Source organism: Pimephales promelas, chromosome 3 (genome assembly GCF_988280905.1).
Source record: "Pimephales promelas chromosome 3, fPimPro1.hap1.1, whole genome shotgun sequence".
Classification (NCBI taxonomy): domain Eukaryota; kingdom Metazoa; phylum Chordata; class Actinopteri; order Cypriniformes; family Leuciscidae; genus Pimephales; species Pimephales promelas.
Genome location: NC_142771.1, coordinates 36,377,959 through 36,402,826, shown reverse-complemented (window position 1 = coordinate 36,402,826; position 24,868 = coordinate 36,377,959). Strand labels below are relative to the sequence as shown.

At 41.5% G+C, this 24,868-nt stretch overlaps 1 protein-coding gene across 3 annotated transcripts in view; it reads right to left on the bottom strand.

Moving 5' to 3' along the window:
* Positions 1-24,868, bottom strand: part of tecpr1b (tectonin beta-propeller repeat containing 1b) — a 117,691-nt gene that overhangs the window by 3,040 nt on the left and 89,783 nt on the right. For all 3 annotated transcript variants that reach the window (XM_039686232.2, XM_039686233.2, XM_039686234.2), the window contains one exon: positions 1,018-1,137. In XM_039686232.2, the coding sequence (XP_039542166.2) occupies positions 1,018-1,137 (120 nt within the window). The remainder of the gene's footprint in view (positions 1-1,017; positions 1,138-24,868) is intronic.

Genomic DNA, 24,868 nt, shown 5'->3' with positions numbered 1-24,868 from the left:
AGCTGAAAACGCACCGTTTATTTTATTTATTTTACAAAAACACAAGGTTTTTACGTTAATAAGAATGTACACAAAAAAGAAGACCCTTTATAGTTTATAATCATGAATTGATTTTATTTATATGACCATTAATGACGGAGTATTTTAAGTCTATGTTGCAGCTATGAGAAAAAAAAAACGATCAAAACGCGGTGATGCGTTTTTGGTCCTCAGGGGTTTAAAGGGGTGGTTTAATGCCCCTTTTTACCATAAGTAAATTAAGTCTCTGTTGTCCTCAGAGTGTGTGTGTGTGTGTTTGAAGTTTTAGCAAACAATACCCCTCAGATCATTTTTACAGCATGTTAAAATTGTCCCTTTTTGAGGGTCAGTTAAAGACGCATTGTTTCGTGTGTGTCCCTTTAAACGCAAATTAGATGCTGCGCCTGGCACAGAGGGCGGAGCTTCAAGAACTTGTGTGTGTGTAGCTGTGATTACCTCACGCAGACATACTAAAAGGTCAGAAACTGTTCTGCCTTTTATGTTTAAACTGGAGTCGGACAATGATGGAGAGACTGAATGGTTAGTTGATGAATTTATGTTGCTGAGGTGGAGTTAACTATCTTCAATTAGCATATTCTGCCATGATAATCTATAAAGTGCTTGTGTGGGAACTGTTGTGAGATGCACACATACTGTATGGCATGTGAAAGACGGATGCGATAGCTTGAGCAGACGCACAAATGTGCACAACTACAACAACTCTTCCTCTTTACAACATGCAGTGCATTCTGGGGCCGGGCTTATGTCAATTTTAGGGTTGGTGATGTCACTAACCCGGGAGGAAGTTCGTGTAGTCCCTACCAGCCGTTTGTTGTAGTCCTTAAAGAACGATTTCTTTAAAAGAAAATATCCCCCTTTGCTTTGAACTTTGCAGAAGTTGTTTATGCTCAAACAGCAACATTACACACTAACTAAAGTCAGAAAAGTGAAATCATAATCAACCAGCCCTTTAATGTGAACAGTTATGGAAAGACTCACCCCAATACCGAAGTCCCAGCTCAGGCCTTTCGGCTGCATGGGCTTCACTCCCAGTCTGTGGCATACAGTTCCTGAGCTTTCTAATGGATAACCGGGCACTTTATCAGCTATTATCCAAACCTGGACAGATAAAACATCACAACCAGTTTCACAACCATCAAAACGCATTTTTTCAGTCAAGTTGTTATTTTATATTTAGGTTTGTTAGGGGGGATCTGGGCCTGATGGGAGTTGGTAAACCTCAGGAGGAGCAACCCAAGGTGTAGTAGATGGAGGAAAGGTTATGTCTAAAGTAACAGTGGTAAAAGGAAACAATAACTCCCACACACAGAGATGGAGAAGGTACAGCGTATACAAGAACAACAACAAAGGGCCTAAGACAGAGCCTTGTGGAACACCATACTTTATTTAGGTCAGGTGACTATAATTAACACATATGAAGTGGAAGTGATCTGGTAGGATTTAAACCAGGCCGAAGAATATTAACTCTTTCCCCGCCACCCACCAACACCATTTTTTTTTTACAAAACTTTCATGGCCCCCAGAATATTTTGTTGGATATCAACAATATAATATCAATATTATTTTGAATATCAACATACAATATATCAAACAAAAGAACAGAGCCTCTACTTTTAAGCTACAAAAACACTATTGTGCTTCATGCTTTTATTTTTTTTAAATCAACACTTGAATGTGGGTGTTTCATAAAAAAAAGCAACATTTTGAACAAAAGCTGAGAAAATCGTGGGTTTTTTTTCATGCATGAGCATGAAAAATGGAGGCTCTAGACCCTTCCAGAGCTGAGATATCGAAACTTAAAAATTCGACCCGAAAAAAACAACAACAGTGGTACCCCTTTCGTTTTGTTTTTTTTCGGGCGAAAAATTAAGTTTCTCCAATCTTCTCAAAACTCTGGATTCTGATAGAGGGCCATGAGACTTAGACCTGAGTGCAAAAATGGAGGCTCTAGACCCTTCCAGAGCTGAGATATCGAAACTCAAAAATTCGACCCGAAAAAAAAAAGACAGTGGTACCCCTTTCGTTTTTTTTTTCCGGGCGAAAAATTAAGTTTCTCCAATCTTCTCAAAACTCTGGATTCTGATAGAGGGCCATGAGACTTAGACCTGAGTGCAAAAATGGAGGCTCTAGACCCTTCCAGAGCTGAGATATCGAAACTCAAAAATTCGACCCGAAAAAAAAAAGACAGTGGTACCCCTTTCGGTTTTTTTTTTTCCGGGCGAAAAATTAAGTTTCTCAAATCTTCTCAAAACTCTGGATTCTGATAGAGGGCCATGAGGCTTAAACCTGAGTGCAAAAAAGGAGGCTCTAGACCCTTCCAGAGCTGAGATATCGAAACTCAAAAATTCGACCCGAAAAAAAAAAACGACAGTGGTACCACTTTCAGGTTTTTTTTCGGGCGAAAAATTAAGTTTCTCCAATCTTAACAAAACTCTGGATTCTGATAGAGGGCCATGAGACTTAGACCTGAGTGCAAAAATGGAGGCTCTAGACCCTTCCAGAGCTGAGATATCGAAACTCAAAAATTCGACCCGAAAAAAAAAAACGACAGTGGTACCCCTTTCATTTTTTTTTTTTTGGGCGAAAAATTAAGTTTCTCCAATCTTCTCAAAACTCTGGATTCTGATAGAGGGCCATGAGACTTAGACCTGAGTGCAAAAATGGAGGCTCTAGACCCTTCCAGAGCTGAGATATCGAAACTCAAAAATTCGACCCGAAAAAAAAAACGACAGTGGTACCCCTTTCGTTTTTTTTTTTTCCGGGCGAAAAATTAAGTTTCTCAAATCTTCTCAAAATTCTGGATTCTGATAGAGGGCCATGAGACTTAGACTTGAGTGCAAAAATGGAGGCTCTAGACCCTTCCAGAGCTGAGATATCGAAACTCAAAAATTCGACCCGAAAAAAAAACCGACAGTGGTACCCCTTTCGGTTTTTTTTTCGGGCGAAAAATTAAGTTTCTCCAATCTTCTCAAAACTCTGGATTCTGATAGAGGGCCATGAGACTTAGACCTGAGTGCAAAAATGGATGCTCTAGACCCTTCCAGAGCTGAGATATCGAAACTCAAAATTTCGACCAGAAAAAAAACCACAGTGTTACCCCTTACGTTTTTTTTTTTGGGCGAAAAATTAAGTATCCCCAATCTTCTTGAAACTCTGCATTCTGATAGAGGGCCATGAGACTTACACCTGAGTGCAAAAATGGAGGCTCTAGACCCTTCCAGAGCTGAGATATCGAAAATCAAAATTTTGACCAGAAAAAAAAAAACGACAGTGTTACCCCTTACGTTTTTTTTTTTGGGCGAAAAATTAAGTATCCCCAATCTTCTTGAAACTCTGCATTCTGATAGAGGGCCATGAGACTTACACCTGAGTGCAAAAATGGAGGCTCTAGCCCCTTCCAGAGCTGAGATATCGAAACTCAAAAATTCGGCCCGAAAAAAAAACGACAGTGGTACCCCTTACGGTTTTTTTTTTTTGGGCGAAAAATTAAGTTTCTCCAATCTTCTCAAAACTCTGGATTCTGATAGAGGGCCATGAGACTTAGACCTGAGTGCAAAAATGGAGGCTCTAGCCCCTTCCAGAGCTGAGATATCGAAACTCAAAAATTCGGCCCGAAAAAAAAACGACAGTGGTACCCCTTACGTTTTTTTTTTTTTGGGCGAAAAATTAAGTTTCTCCAATCTTCTCAAAACTCTGGATTCTGATAGAGGGCCATGAGACTTAGACCTGAGTGCAAAAATTGTGGCTCTAGACCCTTCCAGAGCTGAGATATCGACAATCAAAAATTCGACCCGAAGAAAAAAACGACAGTGGTACCCCTTTCGTTTTTTTTTTTTTGGTGAAAAATTAAGTTTCTCCAATCTTTTCAAAACTCTGGATTCTGATAGAGGGCCATGAGACTTAGACCTGAGTGCAAAAATGGAGGCTCTAGACCCTTCCAGAGCTGAGATATCGAAACTCAAAAATTCGACCCGAAAAAAAAAAACGACAGTGGTACCCCTTTCGTTTTTTTTTTTTCCGGGCAAAAAATTAAGTTTCTCAAATCTTCTCAAAATTCTGGATTCTGATAGAGGGCCATGAGACTTAGACTTGAGTGCAAAAATGGAGGCTCTAGACCCTTCCAGAGCTGAGATATCGAAACTCAAAAATTCGACCCGAAAAAAAAACCGACAGTGGTACCCCTTTCGGTTTTTTTTTCGGGCGAAAAATTAAGTTTCTCCAATCTTCTCAAAACTCTGGATTCTGATAGAGGGCCATGAGACTTAGATCTGAGTGCAAAAATGGATGCTCTAGACCCTTCCAGAGCTGAGATATCGAAGCTCAAAATTTCGACCAGAAAAAAAACCACAGTGTTACCCCTTACGTTTTTTTTTGGGCGAAAAATTAAGTATCCCCAATCTTCTTGAAACTCTGCATTCTGATAGAGGGCCATGAGACTTACACCTGAGTGCAAAAATGGAGGCTCTAGACCCTTCCAGAGCTGAGATATCGAAAATCAAAATTTTGACCAGAAAAAAAAAACGACAGTGTTACCCCTTACGTTTTTTTTTTTGGGGCGAAAAATTAAGTATCCCCAATCTTCTTGAAACTCTGCATTCTGATAGAGGGCCATGAGACTTACACCTGAGTGCAAAAATGGAGGCTCTAGACCCTTCCAGAGCTGAGATATCGAAACTCAAAAATTCGACCCGAAGAAAAAAACGACAGTGGTACCCCTTTCGTTTTTTTTTTTTTGGGTGAAAAATTAAGTTTCTCCAATGTTCTCAAAACTCTGGATTCTGATAGAGGGCCATGAGACTTAGACCTGAGTGCAAAAATGGAGGCTCTAGCCCCTTCCAGAGCTGAGATATCGAAACTCAAAAATTCGGCCCGAAAAAAAAACGACAGTGGTACCCCTTACGGTTTTTTTTTTTTGGGCGAAAAATTAAGTTTCTCCAATCTTCCAAAATTCTGATAGAGGGCCATGAGACTTAGACCTGAGTGCAAAAATGGAGGCTCTAGCCCCTTCCAGAGCTGAGATATCGAAACTCAAAAATTCGGCCCGAAAAAAAACGACAGTGGTACCCCTTACGTTTTTTTTTTGGGGCGAAAAATTAAGTTTCTCCAATCTTCCCAAATTCTGATAGAGGGCCATGAGACTTAGACCTGAGTGCAAAAATGGAGGCTCTAGCCCCTTCCAGAGCTGAGATATCGAAACTCAAAAATTCGGCCCGAAAAAAAAAACGACAGTGGTACCCCTTACGTTTTTTTTTTTGGGCGAAAAATTAAGTTTCTCCAATCTTCCCAAATTCTGATAGAGGGCCATGAGACTTAGACCTGAGTGCAAAAATGGAGGCTCTAGCCCCTTCCAGAGCTGAGATATCGAAACTCAAAAATTCTGCCCAAAAAAAAAAAACGACAGTGGTACCCCTTACGTTTTTTTTTTGGGCGAAAAATTAAGTTTCTCCAATCTTCCCAAATTCTGATAGAGGGCCATGAGACTTAGACCTGAGTGCAAAAATGGAGGCTCTAGCCCCTTCCAGAGCTGAGATATCGAAACTCAAAAATTCGGCCCGAAAAAAAAAAACGACAGTGGTACCCCTTACGTTTTTTTTTTGATGGCCCTCTATCAGAATTTGGGAAGATTGGAGAAACTTAATTTTTCGCCCAAAAAAAAAACCGTAAGGGGTACCACTGTCGTTTTTTTTTTTCGGGCCGAATTTTTTAGTTTCGATATCTCAGCTCTGGAAGGGGCTAGAGCCTCCATTTTTGCACTCAGGTCTAAGTCTCATGGCCCTCTATCAGAGTTTGGGAAGATTGGAGAAACTTAATTTTTCGCCCAAAAAATAAAAACGTAAGGGGTACCACTGTCGTTTTTTTTTCGGGCCGAATTTTTGAGTTTCGATATCTCAGCTCTGGAAGGGGCTAGAGCCTCCATTTTTGCACTCAGGTCTAAGTCTCATGGCCCTCTATCAGAATTTTGGAAGATTGGAGAAACTTAATTTTTGGCCCAAAAAAAAAACGTAAGGGGTTCCACTGTCGTTTTTTTTTTCGGGCCGAATTTTTGAGTTTCGATATCTCAGCTCTGGAAGGGGCTAGAGCCTCCATTTTTGCACTCAGGTCTAAGTCTCATGGCCCTCTATCAGAATTTGGGAAGATTGGAGAAACTTAATTTTTCGCCCAAAAAAAAAAACGTAAGGGGTACCACTGTCGTTTTTTTTTTCGGGCCGAATTTTTGAGTTTCGATATCTCAGCTCTGGAAGGGGCTAGAGCCTTCATTTTTGCACTCAGGTCTAAGTCTCATGGCCCTCTATCAGAATTTTGGAAGATTGGAGAAACTTAATTTTTCGCCCAAAAAAAAAAACGTGAGGGGTACCACTGTCGTTTTTTTTTCGGGCCGAATTTTTGAGTTTCGATATCTCAGCTCTGGAAGGGGCTAGAGCCTCCATTTTTGCACTCAGGTCTAAGTCTCATGGCCCTCTATCAGAATTTGGGAAGATTGGAGAAACTTAATTTTTCGCCCAAAAAAAAAAAAACGTAAGGGGTACCACTGTCGTTTTTTTTTTCGGGCTGAATTTTTGAGTTTCGATATCTCAGCTCTGGAAGGGGCTAGAGCCTCAATTTTTGCACTCAGGTCTAAGTCTCATGGCCCTCTATCAGAATTTGGGAAGATTGGAGAAACTTAATTTTTCACCCAAAAAAAAAAACGTAAGGGGTACCACTGTCGTTTTTTTTTTCGGGCCGAATTTTTGAGTTTCGATATCTCAGCTCTGGAAGGGGCTAGAGCCTCCATTTTTGCACTCAGGTCTAAGTCTCATGGCCCTCTATCAGAATTTGGGAAGATTGGAGAAACTTAATTTTTCGCCCAAAAAAAAAAACGTAAGGGGTACCACTGTCGTTTTTTTTTCGGGACGAATTTTTGAGTTTCAATATCTCAGCTCTGGAAGGGGCTAGAGCCTCCATTTTTGCACTCAGGTCTAAGTCTCATGGCCCTCTATCAGAATTTTGGAAGATTGGAGAAACTTAATTTTTCGCCCCAAAAAAAAACGTAAGGGGTACCACTGTCGTTTTTTTTTCGGGCCGAATTTTTGAGTTTCGATATCTCAGCTCTGGAAGGGGCTAGAGCCTCCATTTTTGCACTCAGGTCTAAGTCTCATGGCCCTCTATCAGAATTTGGGAAGATTGGAGAAACTTAATTTTTCGCCCAAAAAAAAAACGTAAGGGGTACCACTGTCGTTTTTTTTTTCGGGCCGAATTTTTGAGTTTCGATATCTCAGCTCTGGAAGGGGCTAGAGCCTCCATTTTTGCACTCAGGTCTAAGTCTCATGGCCCTCTATCAGAATTTTGGAAGATTGGAGAAACTTAATTTTTCGCCCCAAAAAAAAAAACGTAAGGGGTACCACTGTCGTTTTTTTTTCGGGCCGAATTTTTGAGTTTCGATATCTCAGCTCTGGAAGGGGCTAGAGCCTCAATTTTTGCACTCAGGTCTAAGTCTCATGGCCCTCTATCAGAATTTGGGAAGATTGGAGAAACTTAATTTTTCACCCAAAAAAAAAAACGTAAGGGGTACCACTGTCGTTTTTTTTTTCGGGCCGAATTTTTGAGTTTCGATATCTCAGCTCTGGAAGGGGCTAGAGCCTCCATTTTTGCACTTAGGTCTAAGTCTCATGGCCCTCTATCAGAATTTTGGGAAGATTGGAGAAACTTAATTTTTCGCCCAAAAAAAAAAAACGTAAGGGGTACCACTGTCGTTTTTTTTTCGGGACGAATTTTTGAGTTTCGATATCTCAGCTCTGGAAGGGGCTAGAGCCTCCATTTTTGCACTCAGGTCTAAGTCTCATGGCCCTCTATCAGAATTTGGGAAGATTGGAGAAACTTAATTTTTCGCCCAAAAAAATAAACGTAAGGGGTACCACTGTCGTTTTTTTTTCGGGCCGAATTTTTGAGTTTCGATATCTCAGCTCTGGAAGGTGCTAGAGCCTCCATTTTTGCACTCAGGTCTAAGTCTCATGGCCCTCTATCAGAATTTGGGAAGATTGGAGAAACTTAATTTTTCGCCCAAAAAAAAAAACGTAAGGGGTACCACTGTCGTTTTTTTTTCGGGCCGAATTTTTGAGTTTCGATATCTCAGCTCTGGAAGGGGCTAGAGCCTCCATTTTTGCACTCAGGTCTAAGTCTCATGTCCCTCTATCAGAATTTGGGAAGATTGGAGAAACTTAATTTTTCACCCCAAAAAAAAAAACGTAAGGGGTACCACTGTCGTTTTTTTTTCGGGCCGAATTTTTGAGTTTCGATATCTCAGCTCTGGAAGGGGCTAGAGCCTCCATTTTAGCACTCAGGTCTAAGTCTCATGGCCCTCTATCAGAATTTGGGAAGATTGGAGAAACTTAATTTTTCGCCCAAAAAAAAAAACGTAAGGGGTACCACTGTCGTTTTTTTTCGGGCCGAATTTTTGAGTTTCGATATCTCATCTCTGGAAGGGGTTAGAGCCTCCATTTTTGCACTCAGGTCTAAGTCTCATGGCCCTCTATCAGAATTTGGGAAGATTGGAGAAACTTAATTTTTCACCCAAAAAAAAAACGTAAGGGGTACCACTGTCGTTTTTTTTTTTCGGGCCGAATTTTTGAGTTTCGATATCTCAGCTCTGGAAGGGGCTAGAGCCTCCATTTTTGCACTCAGGTCTAAGTCTCATGGCCCTCTATCAGAATTTGGGAAGATTGGAGAAACTTAATTTTTCGCCCAAAAAAAAAAACGTAAGGGGTACCACTGTCGTTTTTTTTTCGGGACGAATTTTTGAGTTTCGATATCTCAGCTCTGGAAGGGGCTAGAGCCTCCATTTTTGCACTCAGGTCTAAGTCTCATGGCCCTCTATCAGAATTTTGGAAGATTGGAGAAACTTAATTTTTCGCCCCAAAAAAAAACGTAAGGGGTACCACTGTCGTTTTTTTTTCGGGCCGAATTTTTGAGTTTCGATATCTCAGCTCTGGAAGGGGCTAGAGCCTCCATTTTTGCACTCAGGTCTAAGTCTCATGGCCCTCTATCAGAATTTGGGAAGATTGGAGAAACTTAATTTTTCGCCCAAAAAAAAAACGTAAGGGGTACCACTGTCGTTTTTTTTTCGGGCCGAATTTTTGAGTTTCGATATCTCAGCTCTGGAAGGTGCTAGAGCCTCCATTTTGCACTCAGGTCTAAGTCTCATGGCCCTCTATCAGAATTTTGGGAAGATTGGAGAAACGTAATTTTTCGCCCAAAAAAAAAAACGTAAGGGGTACCACTGTCGTTTTTTTTTTCGGGCCGAATTTTTGAGTTTCGATATCTCAGCTCTGGAAGGGGCTAGAGCCTCCATTTTTGCACTCAGGTCTAAGTCTCATGGCCCTCTATCAGAATTTTGGAAGATTGGAGAAACTTAATTTTTCGCCCAAAAAAAAAAAACGTAAGGGGTACCACTGTCGTTTTTTTTTCGGGCCGAATTTTTGAGTTTCGATATCTCAGCTCTGGAAGGGGCTAGAGCCTCCATTTTTGCACTCAGGTCTAAGTCTCATGGCCCTCTATCAGAATTTGGGAAGATTGGAGAAACTTAATTTTTCGCCCAAAAAAAAAACGTAAGGGGTACCACTGTCGTTTTTTTTTTCGGGTCGAATTTTTGAGTTTCGATATCTCAGCTCTGGAAGGGGCTAGAGCCTCCATTTTTGCACTCAGGTCTAAGTCTCATGGCCCTCTATCAGAATTTTGGAAGATTGGAGAAACTTAATTTTTCGCCCCAAAAAAAAAAAACGTAAGGGGTACCACTGTCGTTTTTTTTTCGGGCCGAATTTTTGAGTTTCGATATCTCAGCTCTGGAAGGGGCTAGAGCCTCAATTTTTGCACTCAGGTGTAAGTCTCATGGCCCTCTATCAGAATTTGGGAAGATTGGAGAAACTTAATTTTTCACCCCAAAAAAAAAAACGTAAGGGGTACCACTGTCGTTTTTTTTTTCGGGCCGAATTTTTGAGTTTCGATATCTCAGCTCTGGAAGGGGCTAGAGCCTCCATTTTTGCACTTAGGTCTAAGTCTCATGGCCCTCTATCAGAATTTGGGAAGATTGGAGAAACTTAATTTTTCGCCCAAAAAAAAAAACGTAAGGGGTACCACTGTCGTTTTTTTTTCGGGACGAATTTTTGAGTTTCGATATCTCAGCTCTGGAAGGGGCTAGAGCCTCCATTTTTGCACTCAGGTCTAAGTCTCATGGCCCTCTATCAGAATTTGGGAAGATTGGAGAAACTTAATTTTTCGCCCAAAAAAATAAACGTAAGGGGTACCACTGTCGTTTTTTTTTCGGGCCGAATTTTTGAGTTTCGATATCTCAGCTCTGGAAGGTGCTAGAGCCTCCATTTTTGCACTCAGGTCTAAGTCTCATGGCCCTCTATCAGAATTTGGGAAGATTGGAGAAACTTAATTTTTCGCCCAAAAAAAAAAACGTAAGGGGTACCACTGTCGTTTTTTTTTCGGGCCGAATTTTTGAGTTTCGATATCTCAGCTCTGGAAGGGGCTAGAGCCTCCATTTTTGCACTCAGGTCTAAGTCTCATGGCCCTCTATCAGAATTTGGGAAGATTGGAGAAACTTAATTTTTCGCCCAAAAAAAAAAACGTAAGGGGTACCACTGTCGTTTTTTTTTCGGGCCGAATTTTTGAGTTTCGATATCTCAGCTCTGGAAGGGGCTAGAGCCTCCATTTTTGCACTCAGGTCTAAGTCTCATGTCCCTCTATCAGAATTTGGGAAGATTGGAGAAACTTAATTTTTCACCCCAAAAAAAAAACGTAAGGGGTACCACTGTCGTTTTTTTTTCGGGCCGAATTTTTGAGTTTTGTTATCTCAGCTCTGGAAGGGGCTAGAGCCTCCATTTTTGCACTCAGGTCTAAGTCTCATGGCCCTCTATCAGAATTTGGGAAGATTGGAGAAACTTAATTTTTGGCCCAAAAAAAAAACGTAAGGGGTACCACTGTCGTTTTTTTTTCGGGCCGAATTTTTGAGTTTCGATATCTCAGCTCTGGAAGGGGCTAGAGCCTCCATTTTTGCACTCAGGTCTAAGTCTCATGGCCCTCTATCAGAATTTGGGAAGATTGGAGAAACTTAATTTTTCGCCCAAAAAAAAAACGTAAGGGGTACCACTGTCGTTTTTTTTTCGGGCCGAATTTTTGAGTTTTGTTATCTCAGCTCTGGAAGGGGCTAGAGCCTCCATTTTTGCACTCAGGTCTAAGTCTCATGGCCCTCTATCAGAATTTGGGAAGATTGGAGAAACTTAATTTTTGGCCCAAAAAAAAAACGTAAGGGGTACCACTGTCGTTTTTTTTTCGGGCCGAATTTTTGAGTTTCGATATCTCAGCTCTGGAAGGGGCTAGAGCCTCCATTTTTGCACTCAGGTCTAAGTCTCATGGCCCTCTATCAGAATTTGGGAAGATTGGAGAAACTTAATTTTTCGCCCAAAAAAAAAAAACGTAAGGGGTACCACTGTCGTTTTTTTTTTCGGGCCGAATTTTTGAGTTTCGATATCTCAGCTCTGGAAGGGGCTAGAGCCTCCATTTTTGCACTCAGGTCTAAGTCTCATGGCCCTCTATCAGAATTTGGGAAGATTGGAGAAACTTAATTTTTCGCCCAAAAAAAAAAAACGTAAGGGGTACCAATGTCGTTTTTTTTTCGGGCCGAATTTTTGAGTTTCGATATCTCAGCTCTGGAAGGTGCTAGAGCATCCATTTTTGCACTCAGGTCTAAGTCTCATGGCCCTCTATCAGAATTTGGGAAGATTGGAGAAACTTAATTTTTCGCCCAAAAAAAAAAAACGTAAGGGGTACCACTGTCGTTTTTTTTTTTCGGGCCGAATTTTTGAGTTTCGATATCTCAGCTCTGGAAGGGGCTAGAGCCTCCATTTTTGCACTCAGGTCTAAGTCTCATGGCCCTCTATCAGAATTTGGGAAGATTGGAGAAACTTAATTTTTCGCCCAAAAAAAAAAAAACGTAAGGGGTACCACTGTCGTTTTTTTTCGGGCCGAATTTTTGAGTTTCGATATCTCAGCTCTGGAAGGGGCTAGAGCCTCCATTTTTGCACTCAGGTCTAAGTCTCATGGCCCTCTATCAGAATTTGGGAAGATTGGAGAAACTTAATTTTTCGCCCAAAAAAAAAAAAAAACGTAAGGGGTACCACTGTCGTTTTTTTTTTGGGCAGAATTTTTGAGTTTCGATATCTCAGCTCTGGAAGGGGCTAGAGCCTCCATTTTTGCACTCAGGTCTAAGTCTCATGGTCCTCTATCAGAATTTGGGAAGATTGGAGAAACTTAATTTTTGGCCCAAAAAAAAAACGTAAGGGGTACCACTGTCGTTTTTTTTTCGGGCCGAATTTTTGAGTTTCGATATCTCAGCTCTGGAAGGGGCTAGAGCCTCCATTTTTGCACTCAGGTCTAAGTCTCATGGCCCTCTATCAGAATTTGGGAAGATTGGAGAAACCTAATTTTTCACCCAAAAAAAACGTAAGGGGTACCACTGTCGTTTTTTTTTTTCGGGCCGAATTTTTGAGTTTCGATATCTCAGCTCTGGAAGGGGCTAGAGCCTCCATTTTTGCACTCAGGTCTAAGTCTCATGGCCCTCTATCAGAATTTGGGAAGATTGGAGAAACTTAATTTTTCACCCAAAAAAAAAAACGTAAGGGGTACCACTGTCGTTTTTTTTTCGGGCCGAATTTTTGAGTTTCGATATCTCAGCTCTGGAAGGGGCTAGAGCCTCCATTTTTGCACTCAGGTCTAAGTCTCATGGCCCTCTATCAGAATTTTGGAAGATTGGAGAAACTTAATTTCTCGCCCAAAAAAAAAAAAACCTAAGGGGTACCACTGTCGTTTTTTTTTCGGGCCGAATTTTTGAGTTTCGATATCTCAGCTCTGGAAGGGGCTAGAGCCTCCATTTTTGCACTCAGGTCTAAGTCTCATGGCCCTCTATCAGAATTTGGGAAGATTGGAGAAACGTAATTTTTCGCCCAAAAAAAAAAAACGTAAGGGGTACCACTGTCGTTTTTTTTTTTCGGGCCGAATTTTTGAGTTTCGATATCTCAGCTCTGGAAGGGGCTAGAGCCTCAATTTTTGCACTCAGGTCTAAGTCTCATGGCCCTCTATCAGAATTTGGGAAGATTGGAGAAACTTAATTTTTCACCCAAAAAAAAAAACGTAAGGGGTACCACTGTCGTTTTTTTTTTTCGGGCCGAATTTTTGAGTTTCGATATCTCAGCTCTGGAAGGGGCTAGAGCCTCCATTTTTGCACTCAGGTCTAAGTCTCATGGCCCTCTATCAGAATTTGGGAAGATTGGAGAAACTTAATTTTTCGCCCAAAAAAAAAAAACGTAAGGGGTACCACTGTCGTTTTTTTTTCGGGACGAATTTTTGAGTTTCGATATCTCAGCTCTGGAAGGGGCTAGAGCCTCCATTTTTGCACTCAGGTCTAAGTCTCATGGCCCTCTATCAGAATTTTGGAAGATTGGAGAAACTTAATTTTTCGCCCCAAAAAAAAACGTAAGGGGTACCACTGTCGTTTTTTTTTCGGGCCGAATTTTTGAGTTTCGATATCTCAGCTCTGGAAGGGGCTAGAGCCTCCATTTTTGCACTCAGGTCTAAGTCTCATGGCCCTCTATCAGAATTTGGGAAGATTGGAGAAACTTAATTTTTCGCCCAAAAAAAAAACGTAAGGGGTACCACTGTCGTTTTTTTTTCGGGCCGAATTTTTGAGTTTCGATATCTCAGCTCTGGAAGGTGCTAGAGCCTCCATTTTGCACTCAGGTCTAAGTCTCATGGCCCTCTATCAGAATTTTGGGAAGATTGGAGAAACGTAATTTTTCGCCCAAAAAAAAAAACGTAAGGGGTACCACTGTCGTTTTTTTTTTCGGGCCGAATTTTTGAGTTTCGATATCTCAGCTCTGGAAGGGGCTAGAGCCTCCATTTTTGCACTCAGGTCTAAGTCTCATGGCCCTCTATCAGAATTTTGGAAGATTGGAGAAACTTAATTTTTCGCCCAAAAAAAAAAAAAACGTAAGGGGTACCACTGTCGTTTTTTTTTCGGGCCGAATTTTTGAGTTTCGATATCTCAGCTCTGGAAGGGGCTAGAGCCTCCATTTTTGCACTCAGGTCTAAGTCTCATGGCCCTCTATCAGAATTTGGGAAGATTGGAGAAACTTAATTTTTCGCCCAAAAAAAAAACGTAAGGGGTACCACTGTCGTTTTTTTTTCGGGCCGAATTTTTGAGTTTCGATATCTCAGCTCTGGAAGGGGCTAGAGCCTCCATTTTTGCACTCAGGTCTAAGTCTCATGGCCCTCTATCAGAATTTGGGAAGATTGGAGAAACGTAATTTTTCGCCCAAAAAAAAAAAACGTAAGGGGTACCACTGTCGTTTTTTTTTTTCGGGCCGAATTTTTGAGTTTCGATATCTCAGCTCTGGAAGGGGCTAGAGCCTCAATTTTTGCACTCAGGTCTAAGTCTCATGGCCCTCTATCAGAATTTGGGAAGATTGGAGAAACTTAATTTTTCACCCAAAAAAAAAAACGTAAGGGGTACCACTGTCGTTTTTTTTTTTCGGGCCGAATTTTTGAGTTTCGATATCTCAGCTCTGGAAGGGGCTAGAGCCTCCATTTTTGCACTCAGGTCTAAGTCTCATGGCCCTCTATCAGAATTTGGGAAGATTGGAGAAACTTAATTTTTCGCCCAAAAAAAAAAAACGTAAGGGGTACCACTGTCGTTTTTTTTTCGGGACGAATTTTTGAGTTTCGATATCTCAGCTCTGGAAGGGGCTAGAGCCTCCATTTTTGCACTCAGGTCTAAGTCTCATGGCCCTCTATCAGAATTTTGGAAGATTGGAGAAACTTAATTTTTCGCCCCAAAAAAAAACGTAAGGGGTACCACTGTCGTTTTTTTTTCGGGCCGAATTTTTGAGTTTCGATATCTCAGCTCTGGAAGGGGCTAGAGCCTCCATTTTTGCACTCAGGTCTAAGTCTCATGGCCCTCTATCAGAATTTGGGAAGATTGGAGAAACTTAATTTTTCGCCCAAAAAAAAAACGTAAGGGGTACCACTGTCGTTTTTTTTTCGGGCCGAATTTTTGAGTTTCGATATCTCAGCTCTGGAAGGTGCTAGAGCCTCCATTTTGCACTCAGGTCTAAGTCTCATGGCCCTCTATCAGAATTTTGGGAAGATTGGAGAAACGTAATTTTTCGCCCAAAAAAAAAAACGTAAGGGGTACCACTGTCGTTTTTTTTTTCGGGCCGAATTTTTGAGTTTCGATATCTCAGCTCTGGAAGGGGCTAGAGCCTCCATTTTTGCACTCAGGTCTAAGTCTCATGGCCCTCTATCAGAATTTTGGAAGATTGGAGAAACTTAATTTTTCGCCCAAAAAAAAAAAAAACGTAAGGGGTACCACTGTCGTTTTTTTTTCGGGCCGAATTTTTGAGTTTCGATATCTCAGCTCTGGAAGGGGCTAGAGCCTCCATTTTTGCACTCAGGTCTAAGTCTCATGGCCCTCTATCAGAATTTGGGAAGATTGGAGAAACTTAATTTTTCGCCCAAAAAAAAAACGTAAGGGGTACCACTGTCGTTTTTTTTTCGGGCCGAATTTTTGAGTTTCGATATCTCAGCTCTGGAAGGGGCTAGAGCCTCCATTTTTGCACTCAGGTCTAAGTCTCATGGCCCTCTATCAGAATTTTGGAAGATTGGAGAAACTTAATTTTTCGCCCCAAAAAAAAAAAACGTAAGGGGTACCACTGTCGTTTTTTTTTCGGGCCGAATTTTTTAGTTTCGATATCTCAGCTCTGGAAGGGGCTAGAGCCTCAATTTTTGCACTCAGGTCTAAGTCTCATGGCCCTCTATCAGAATTTGGGAAGATTGGAGAAACTTAATTTTTCACCCAAAAAAAAAAACGTAAGGGGTACCACTGTCGTTTTTTTTTTCGGGCCGAATTTTTGAGTTTCGATATCTCAGCTCTGGAAGGGGCTAGAGCCTCCATTTTTGCACTTAGGTCTAAGTCTCATGGCCCTCTATCAGAATTTGGGAAGATTGGAGAAACTTAATTTTTCGCCCAAAAAAAAAAACGTAAGGGGTACCACTGTCGTTTTTTTTTCGGGACGAATTTTTGAGTTTCGATATCTCAGCTCTGGAAGGGGCTAGAGCCTCCATTTTTGCACTCAGGTCTAAGTCTCATGGCCCTCTATCAGAATTTGGGAAGATTGGAGAAACTTAATTTTTCGCCCAAAAAAATAAACGTAAGGGGTACCACTGTCGTTTTTTTTTCGGGCCGAATTTTTGAGTTTCGATATCTCAGCTCTGGAAGGTGCTAGAGCCTCCATTTTTGCACTCAGGTCTAAGTCTCATGGCCCTCTATCAGAATTTGGGAAGATTGGAGAAACTTAATTTTTCGCCCAAAAAAAAAAACGTAAGGGGTACCACTGTCGTTTTTTTTTCGGGCCGAATTTTTGAGTTTCGATATCTCAGCTCTGGAAGGGGCTAGAGCCTCCATTTTTGCACTCAGGTCTAAGTCTCATGTCCCTCTATCAGAATTTGGGAAGATTGGAGAAACTTAATTTTTCACCCCAAAAAAAAAAACGTAAGGGGTACCACTGTCGTTTTTTTTTCGGGCCGAATTTTTGAGTTTCGATATCTCAACTCTGGAAGGGGCTAGAGCCTCCATTTTAGCACTCAGGTCTAAGTCTCATGGCCCTCTATCAGAATTTGGGAAGATTGGAGAAACTTAATTTTTCGCCCAAAAAAAAAAACGTAAGGGGTACCACTGTCGTTTTTTTTCGGGCCGAATTTTTGAGTTTCGATATCTCATCTCTGGAAGGGGTTAGAGCCTCCATTTTTGCACTCAGGTCTAAGTCTCATGGCCCTCTATCAGAATTTGGGAAGATTGGAGAAACTTAATTTTTCGCCCAAAAAAAAAAAACGTAAGGGGTACCACTGTCGTTTTTTTTTTGGGCCGAATTTTTGAGTTTCGATATCTCAGCTCTGGAAGGGGCTAGAGCCTCCATTTTTGCACTCAGGTCTAAGTCTCATGGCCCTCTATCAGAATTTGGGAAGATTGGAGAAACTTAATTTTTCGCCCAAAAAAAAAACGTAAGGGGTACCACTGTCGTTTTTTTTTCGGGCCGAATTTTTGAGTTTTGTTATCTCAGCTCTGGAAGGGGCTAGAGCCTCCATTTTTGCACTCAGGTCTAAGTCTCATGGCCCTCTATCAGAATTTGGGAAGATTGGAGAAACTTAATTTTTGGCCCAAAAAAAAAACGTAAGGGGTACCACTGTCGTTTTTTTTTCGGGCCGAATTTTTGAGTTTCGATATCTCAGCTCTGGAAGGGGCTAGAGCCTCCATTTTTGCACTCAGGTCTAAGTCTCATGGCCCTCTATCAGAATTTGGGAAGATTGGAGAAACTTAATTTTTCGCCCAAAAAAAAAAAACGTAAGGGGTACCACTGTCGTTTTTTTTTTCGGGCCGAATTTTTGAGTTTCGATATCTCAGCTCTGGAAGGGGCTAGAGCCTCCATTTTTGCACTCAGGTCTAAGTCTCATGGCCCTCTATCAGAATTTGGGAAGATTGGAGAAACTTAATTTTTCGCCCAAAAAAAAAAAACGTAAGGGGTACCAATGTCGTTTTTTTTTCGGGCCGAATTTTTGAGTTTCGATATCTCAGCTCTGGAAGGTGCTAGAGCCTCCATTTTTGCACTCAGGTCTAAGTCTCATGGCCCTCTATCAGAATTTGGGAAGATTGGAGAAACTTAATTTTTCGCCCAAAAAAAAAAAACGTAAGGGGTACCACTGTCGTTTTTTTTCGGGCCGAATTTTTGAGTTTCGATATCTCAGCTCTGGAAGGGGCTAGAGCCTCCATTTTTGCACTCAGGTCTAAGTCTCATGGCCCTCTATCAGAATTTGGGAAGATTGGAGAAACTTAATTTTTCGCCCAAAAAAAAAAAAACGTAAGGGGTACCACTGTCGTTTTTTTTCGGGCCGAATTTTTGAGTTTCGATATCTCAGCTCTGGAAGGGGCTAGAGCCTCCATTTTTGCACTCAGGTCTAAGTCTCATGGCCCTCTATCAGAATTTGGGAAGATTGGAGAAACTTAATTTTTCGCCCAAAAAAAAAAAAAACGTAAGGGGTACCACTGTCGTTTTTTTTTTTGGGCAGAATTTTTGAGTTTCGATATCTCAGCTCTGGAAGGGGCTAGAGCCTCCATTTTTGCACTTAGGTCTAAGTCTCATGGTCCTCTATCAGAATTTGGGAAGATTGGAGAAACTTAATTTTTGGCCCAAAAAAAAAACGTAAGGGGTACCACTGTCGTTTTTTTTTCGGGCCGAATTTTTGAGTTTCGATATCTCAGCTCTGGAAGGGGCTAGAGCCTCCATTTTTGCACTCAGGTCTAAGTCTCATGGCCCTCTATCAGAATTTGGGAAGATTGGAGAAACCTAATTTTTCACCCAAAAAAAACGTAAGGGGTACCACTGTCGTTTTTTTTTCGGGCCGAATTTTTGAGTTTCGATATCTCAGCTCTGGAAGGGGCTAGAGCCTCCATTTTTGCACTCAGGTCTAAGTCTCATGGCCCTCTATCAGAATTTGGGAAGATTGGAGAAACTTAATTTTTCGCCCAAAAAAAAAAACGTAAGGGGTACCACTGTCGTTTTTTTTTTCGGGCCGAATTTTTGAGTTTCGATATCTCAGCTCTGGAAGGGGCTAGAGCCTCCATTTTTGCACTCAGGTCTAAGTCTCATGGCCCTCTATCAGAATTTGGGAAGATTGGAGAAACTTAATTTTTCGCCCAAAAAAAAAAACGTAAGGGGTACCACTGTATTTTTTTTTTCGGGCTGAATTTTTGAGTTTTGATATCTCAGCTCTGGAAGGGGCTAGAGCCTCCATTTTTGCACTCAGGTCTAAGTCTCGTGGCCCTCTATCAGAATTTGGGAAGATTGGAGAAACTTAATTTTTCGCCCCAAAAAAAAACGTAAGGGGTACCACTGTCGTTTTTTTTTCGGGCCGAATTTTTGAGTTTCGATATCTCAGCTCTGGAAGGGGCTAGAGCCTCCATTTTTGCACTCAGGTCTAAGTCTCATGGCCCTCTATCAGAATTTGGGAAGATTGGAGAAACTTAATTTTTCGCCCAAAAAAAAAAACGTAAGGGGTACCACTGTCGTTTTTTTTTCGGGCCGAATTTTTGAGTTTCGATATCTCAGCTCTGGAAGGGGCTAGAGCCTCCATTTTTGCACTCAGGTCTAAGACTCATTGCCCTCTATCAGAATTTGGGAAGATTGGAGAAACTTAATTTTTCGCCCAAAAAAAAACGTAAGGGGTACCACTGTCGTTTTTTTTTCGGGCCGAATTTTTGAGTTTCGATATCTCAGCTCTGGAAGGGGCTAGAGCCTCCATTTTTGCACCCAGGTCTAAGTCTCATGGCCCTCTATCAGAATTTGGGAAGATTTGAGAAACTTAATTTTTCGCCCAAAAAAATAACGTAAGGGGTACCACTGTCGTTTTTTTTTTCGGGCCGAATTTTTGAGTTTCGATATCTCAGCTCTGGAAGGGGCTAGAGCCTCCATTTTTGCACTCAGGTCTAAGTCTCATGGCCCTCTCTCAGAATTTGGGAAGATTGGAGAAACTTAATTTTTCGCCCGAAAAAAAAACGTAAGGGGTACCACTGTCGTTTTTTTTTCGGGCCGAATTTTTGAGTTTCGATATCTCAGCTCTGGAAGGGGCTAGAGCCTCCATTTTTGCACTCAGGTCTAAGTCTCATGGCCCTCTCTCAGAATTTGGGAAGATTGGAGAAACTTAATTTTTCGCCCAAAAAAAAAAACGTAAGGGGTACCACTGTCGTTTTTTTTTCGGGCCGAATTTTTGAGTTTCGATATCTCAGCTCTGGAAGGGGCTAGAGCCTCCATTTTTGCACTCAGGTCTAAGTCTCATGGCCCTCTATCAGAATTTGGGAAGATTGGAGAAACTTAATTTTTCACCCAAAAAAAAAAACGTAAGGGGTACCACTGTCGTTTTTTTTTCGGGCCGAATTTTTGAGTTTCGATATCTCAGCTCTGGAAGGGGCTAGAGCCTCCATTTTTGCACTCAGGTCTAAGTCTCATGGCCCTCTATCAGAATTTGGGAAGATTGGAGAAACTTAATTTTTCGCCCAAAAAAAAAAAACGTAAGGGGTACCACTGTCGTTTTTTTTCGGGCCGAATTTTTGAGTTTCGATATCTCAGCTCTGGAAGGGGCTAGAGCCTCCATTTTTGCACTCAGGTCTAAGTCTCATGGCCCTCTATCAGAATTTGGGAAGATTGGAGAAACTTAATTTTTCGCCCAAAAAAAAAAACCGTAAGGGGTACCACTGTCGTTTTTTTTTGGGGCAGAATTTTTGAGTTTCGATATCTCAGCTCTGGAAGGGGCTAGAGCCTCCATTTTTGCACTCAGGTCTAAGTCTCATGGCCCTCTATCAGAATTTGGGAAGATTGGAGAAACTTAATTTTTCGCCCAAAAAAAAAAACCGTAAGGGGTACCACTGTCGTTTTTTTTTTGGGCAGAATTTTTGAGTTTCGATATCTCAGCTCTGGAAGGGGCTAGAGCCTCCATTTTTGCACTCAGGTCTAAGTCTCATGGCCCTCTATCAGAATTTGGGAAGATTGGAGAAACTTAATTTTTCGCCCAAAAAAAAAACGTAAGGGGTACCACTGTCGTTTTTTTTTTCGGGCCGAATTTTTGAGTTTTGTTCTCTCAGCTCTGGAAGGGGCTAGAGCCTCCATTTTTGCACCCAGGTCTAAGTCTCATGGCCCTCTATCAGAATTTGGGAAGATTGGAGAAACTTAATTTTTCGCCCAAAAAAAAAACGTAAGGGGTACCACTGTCGTTTTTTTTTCGGGCCGAATTTTTGAGTTTCGATATCTCAGCTCTGGAAGGGGCTAGAGCCTCCATTTTTGCACTCAGGTCTAAGTCTCATGGCCCTCTCTCAGAATTTGGGAAGATTGGAGAAACTTAATTTTTCGCCCGAAAAAAAAACGTAAGGGGTACCACTGTCGTTTTTTTTTCGGGCCGAATTTTTGAGTTTCGATATCTCAGCTCTGGAAGGGGCTAGAGCCTCCATTTTTGCACTCAGGTCTAAGTCTCATGGCCCTCTCTCAGAATTTGGGAAGATTGGAGAAACTTAATTTTTCGCCCAAAAAAAAAAACGTAAGGGGTACCACTGTCGTTTTTTTTTCGGGCCGAATTTTTGAGTTTCGATATCTCAGCTCTGGAAGGGGCTAGAGCCTCCATTTTTGCACTCAGGTCTAAGTCTCATGGCCCTCTATCAGAATTTGGGAAGATTGGAGAAACTTAATTTTTCACCCAAAAAAAAAAACGTAAGGGGTACCACTGTCGTTTTTTTTTCGGGCCGAATTTTTGAGTTTCGATATCTCAGCTCTGGAAGGGGCTAGAGCCTCCATTTTTGCACTCAGGTCTAAGTCTCATGGCCCTCTATCAGAACTTGGGAAGATTGGAGAAACTTAATTTTTCGCCCAAAAAAAAAAAACGTAAGGGGTACCACTGTCGTTTTTTTTCGGGCCGAATTTTTGAGTTTCGATATCTCAGCTCTGGAAGGGGCTAGAGCCTCCATTTTTGCACTCAGGTCTAAGTCTCATGGCCCTCTATCAGAATTTGGGAAGATTGGAGAAACTTAATTTTTCGCCCAAAAAAAAAACCGTAAGGGGTACCACTGTCGGTTTTTTTTTGGGCAGAATTTTTGAGTTTCGATATCTCAGCTCTGGAAGGGGCTAGAGCCTCCATTTTTGCACTCAGGTCTAAGTCTCATGGCCCTCTATCAGAATTTGGGAAGATTGGAGAAACTTAATTTTTCGCCCAAAAAAAAAACGTAAGGGGTACCACTGTCGTTTTTTTTTTCGGGCCGAATTTTTGAGTTTTGTTATCTCAGCTCTGGAAGGGGCTAGAGCCTCCATTTTTGCACTCAGGTCTAAGTCTCATGGCCCTCTATCAGAATTTGGGAAGATTGGAGAAACTTAATTTTTCACCCGAAAAAAAAACGTAAGGGGTACCACTGTCGTTTTTTTTTCGGGCCGAATTTTTGAGTTTCGATATCTCAGCTCTGGAAGGGGCTAGAGCCTCCATTTTTGCACTCAGGTCTAAGTCTCATGGCCCTCTATCAGAATTTGGGAAGATTGGAGAAACTTAATTTTTCGCCCAAAAAAAAAAAACGTAAGGGGTACCACTGTCGTTTTTTTTTTCGGGCCGAATTTTTGAGTTTCGATATCTCAGCTCTGGAAGGGGCTAGAGCCTCCATTTTTGTACTCAGGTCTAAGTCTCATGGCCCTCTATCAGAATTTGGGAAGATTGGAGAAACTTAATTTTTCGCCCAAAAAAAAAAAACGTAAGGGGTACCACTGTCGTTTTTTTTTTTGGGCAGAATTTTTGAGTTTCGATATCTCAGCTCTGGAAGGGGCTAGAGCCTCCATTTTTGCACTCAGGTCTAAGTCTCATGGCCCTCTATCAGAATTTGGGAAGATTGGAGAAACTTAATTTTTCGCCCAAAAAAAACGTAAGGGGTACCACTGTCGTTTTTTTTTCGGGCCGAATTTTTGAGTTTTGTTATCTCAGCTCTGGAAGGGGCTAGAGCCTCCATTTTTGCACTCAGGTCTAAGTCTCATGGCCCTCTATCAGAATTTGGGAAGATTGGAGAAACTTAATTTTTCACCCAAAAAAAAAAACGTAAGGGGTACCACTGTCGTTTTTTTTTTGGGCAGAATTTTTGAGTTTCGATATCTCAGCTCTGGAAGGGGCTAGAGCCTCCATTTTTGCACCCAGGTCTAAGTCTCATGGCCCTCTATCAGAATTTGGGAAGATTGGAGAAACTTAATTTTTCGCCCAAAAAAAAAACGTAAGGGGTACCACTGTCGTTTTTTTTTCGGGCCGAATTTTTGAGTTTCGATATCTCAGCTCTGGAAGGGGCTAGAGCCTCCATTTTTGCACTCAGGTCTAAGTCTCATGGCCCTCTATCAGAATTTGGGAAGATTGGAGAAACTTAATTTTTCGCCCAAAAAAAAAACGTAAGGGGTACCACTGTCGTTTTTTTTTCGGGCCGAATTTTTGAGTTTCGATATCTCAGCTCTGGAAGGGGCTAGAGCCTCCATTTTTGCACTCAGGTCTAAGTCTCATGGCCCTCTATCAGAATTTGGGAAGATTGGAGAAACTTAATTTTTCGCCCAAAAAAAAAAAACGTAAGGGGTACCACTGTCGTTTTTTTTTCGGGCCGAATTTTTGAGTTTCGATATCTCAGCTCTGGAAGGGGCTAGAGCCTCCATTTTTGCACTCAGGTCTAAGTCTCATGGCCCTCTATCAGAATTTGGGAAGATTGGAGAAACTTAATTTTTCGCCCAAAAAAAAAAACGTAAGGGGTACCACTGTCGTTTTTTTTTTCGGTCCGAATTTTTGAGTTTCGATATCTCAGCTCTGGAAGGGGCTAGAGCCTCCATTTTTGCACTCAGGTCTAAGTCTCATGGCCCTCTATCAGAATTTGGGAAGATTGGAGAAACTTAATTTTTCGCCCAAAAAAAAAACGTAAGGGGTACCACTGTCGTTTTTTTTTTGGGCAGAATTTTTGAGTTTCAATATCTCAGCTCTGGAAGGGGCTAGAGCCTCCATTTTTGCACTCAGGTCTAAGTCTCATGGCCCTCTATCAGAATTTGGGAAGATTGGAGAAACTTAATTTTTCGCCCAAAAAAAAAACGTAAGGGGTACCACTGTGGGGTTTTTTTCGGGCCGAATTTTTTAGTTTTGTTATCTCAGCTCTGGAATGGGCTAGAGCCTCCATTTTTGCACTCAGGTCTAAGTCTCATGGCCCTCTATCAGAATTTGGGAAGATTGGAGAAACTTAATTTTTGGCCCAAAAAAAAAACGTAAGGGGTACCACTGTCGTTTTTTTTTCGGGCCGAATTTTTGAGTTTCGATATCTCAGCTCTGGAAGGGGCTAGAGCCTCCATTTTTGCACTCAGGTCTAAGTCTCGCGGCCCTCTATCAGAATTTGGGAAGATTGGAGAAACTTAATTTTTCGCCCAAAAAAAAACCGTAAGGGGTACCACTGTCGTTTTTTTTTTCGGGCCGAATTTTTGAGTTTCGATATCTCAGCTCTGGAAGGGGCTAGAGCCTCCATTTTTGCACTCAGTTCTAAGTCTCATGGCCCTCTATCAGAATTTGGGAAGATTGGAGAAACTTAATTTTTCGCCCAAAAAAAAAACGTAAGGGGTACCACTGTCGTTTTTTTTTTCGGGCCGAATTTTTGAGTTTTGTTATCTCAGCTCTGGAAGGGGCTAGAGCCTCCATTTTTGCACTCAGGTCTAAGTCTCATGGCCCTCTATCAGAATTTGGGAAGATTGGAGAAACTTAATTTTTCACCCGAAAAAAAAACGTAAGGGGTACCACTGTCGTTTTTTTTTCGGGCCGAATTTTTGAGTTTCGATATCTCAGCTCTGGAAGGGGCTAGAGCCTCCATTTTTGCACTCAGGTCTAAGTCTCATGGCCCTCTATCAGAATTTGGGAAGATTGGAGAAACTTAATTTTTCGCCCAAAAAAAAAAAACGTAAGGGGTACCACTGTCGTTTTTTTTTTCGGGCCGAATTTTTGAGTTTCGATATCTCAGCTCTGGAAGGGGCTAGAGCCTCCATTTTTGTACTCAGGTCTAAGTCTCATGGCCCTCTATCAGAATTTGGGAAGATTGGAGAAACTTAATTTTTCGCCCAAAAAAAAAAAACGTAAGGGGTACCACTGTCGTTTTTTTTTTTGGGCAGAATTTTTGAGTTTCGATATCTCAGCTCTGGAAGGGGCTAGAGCCTCCATTTTT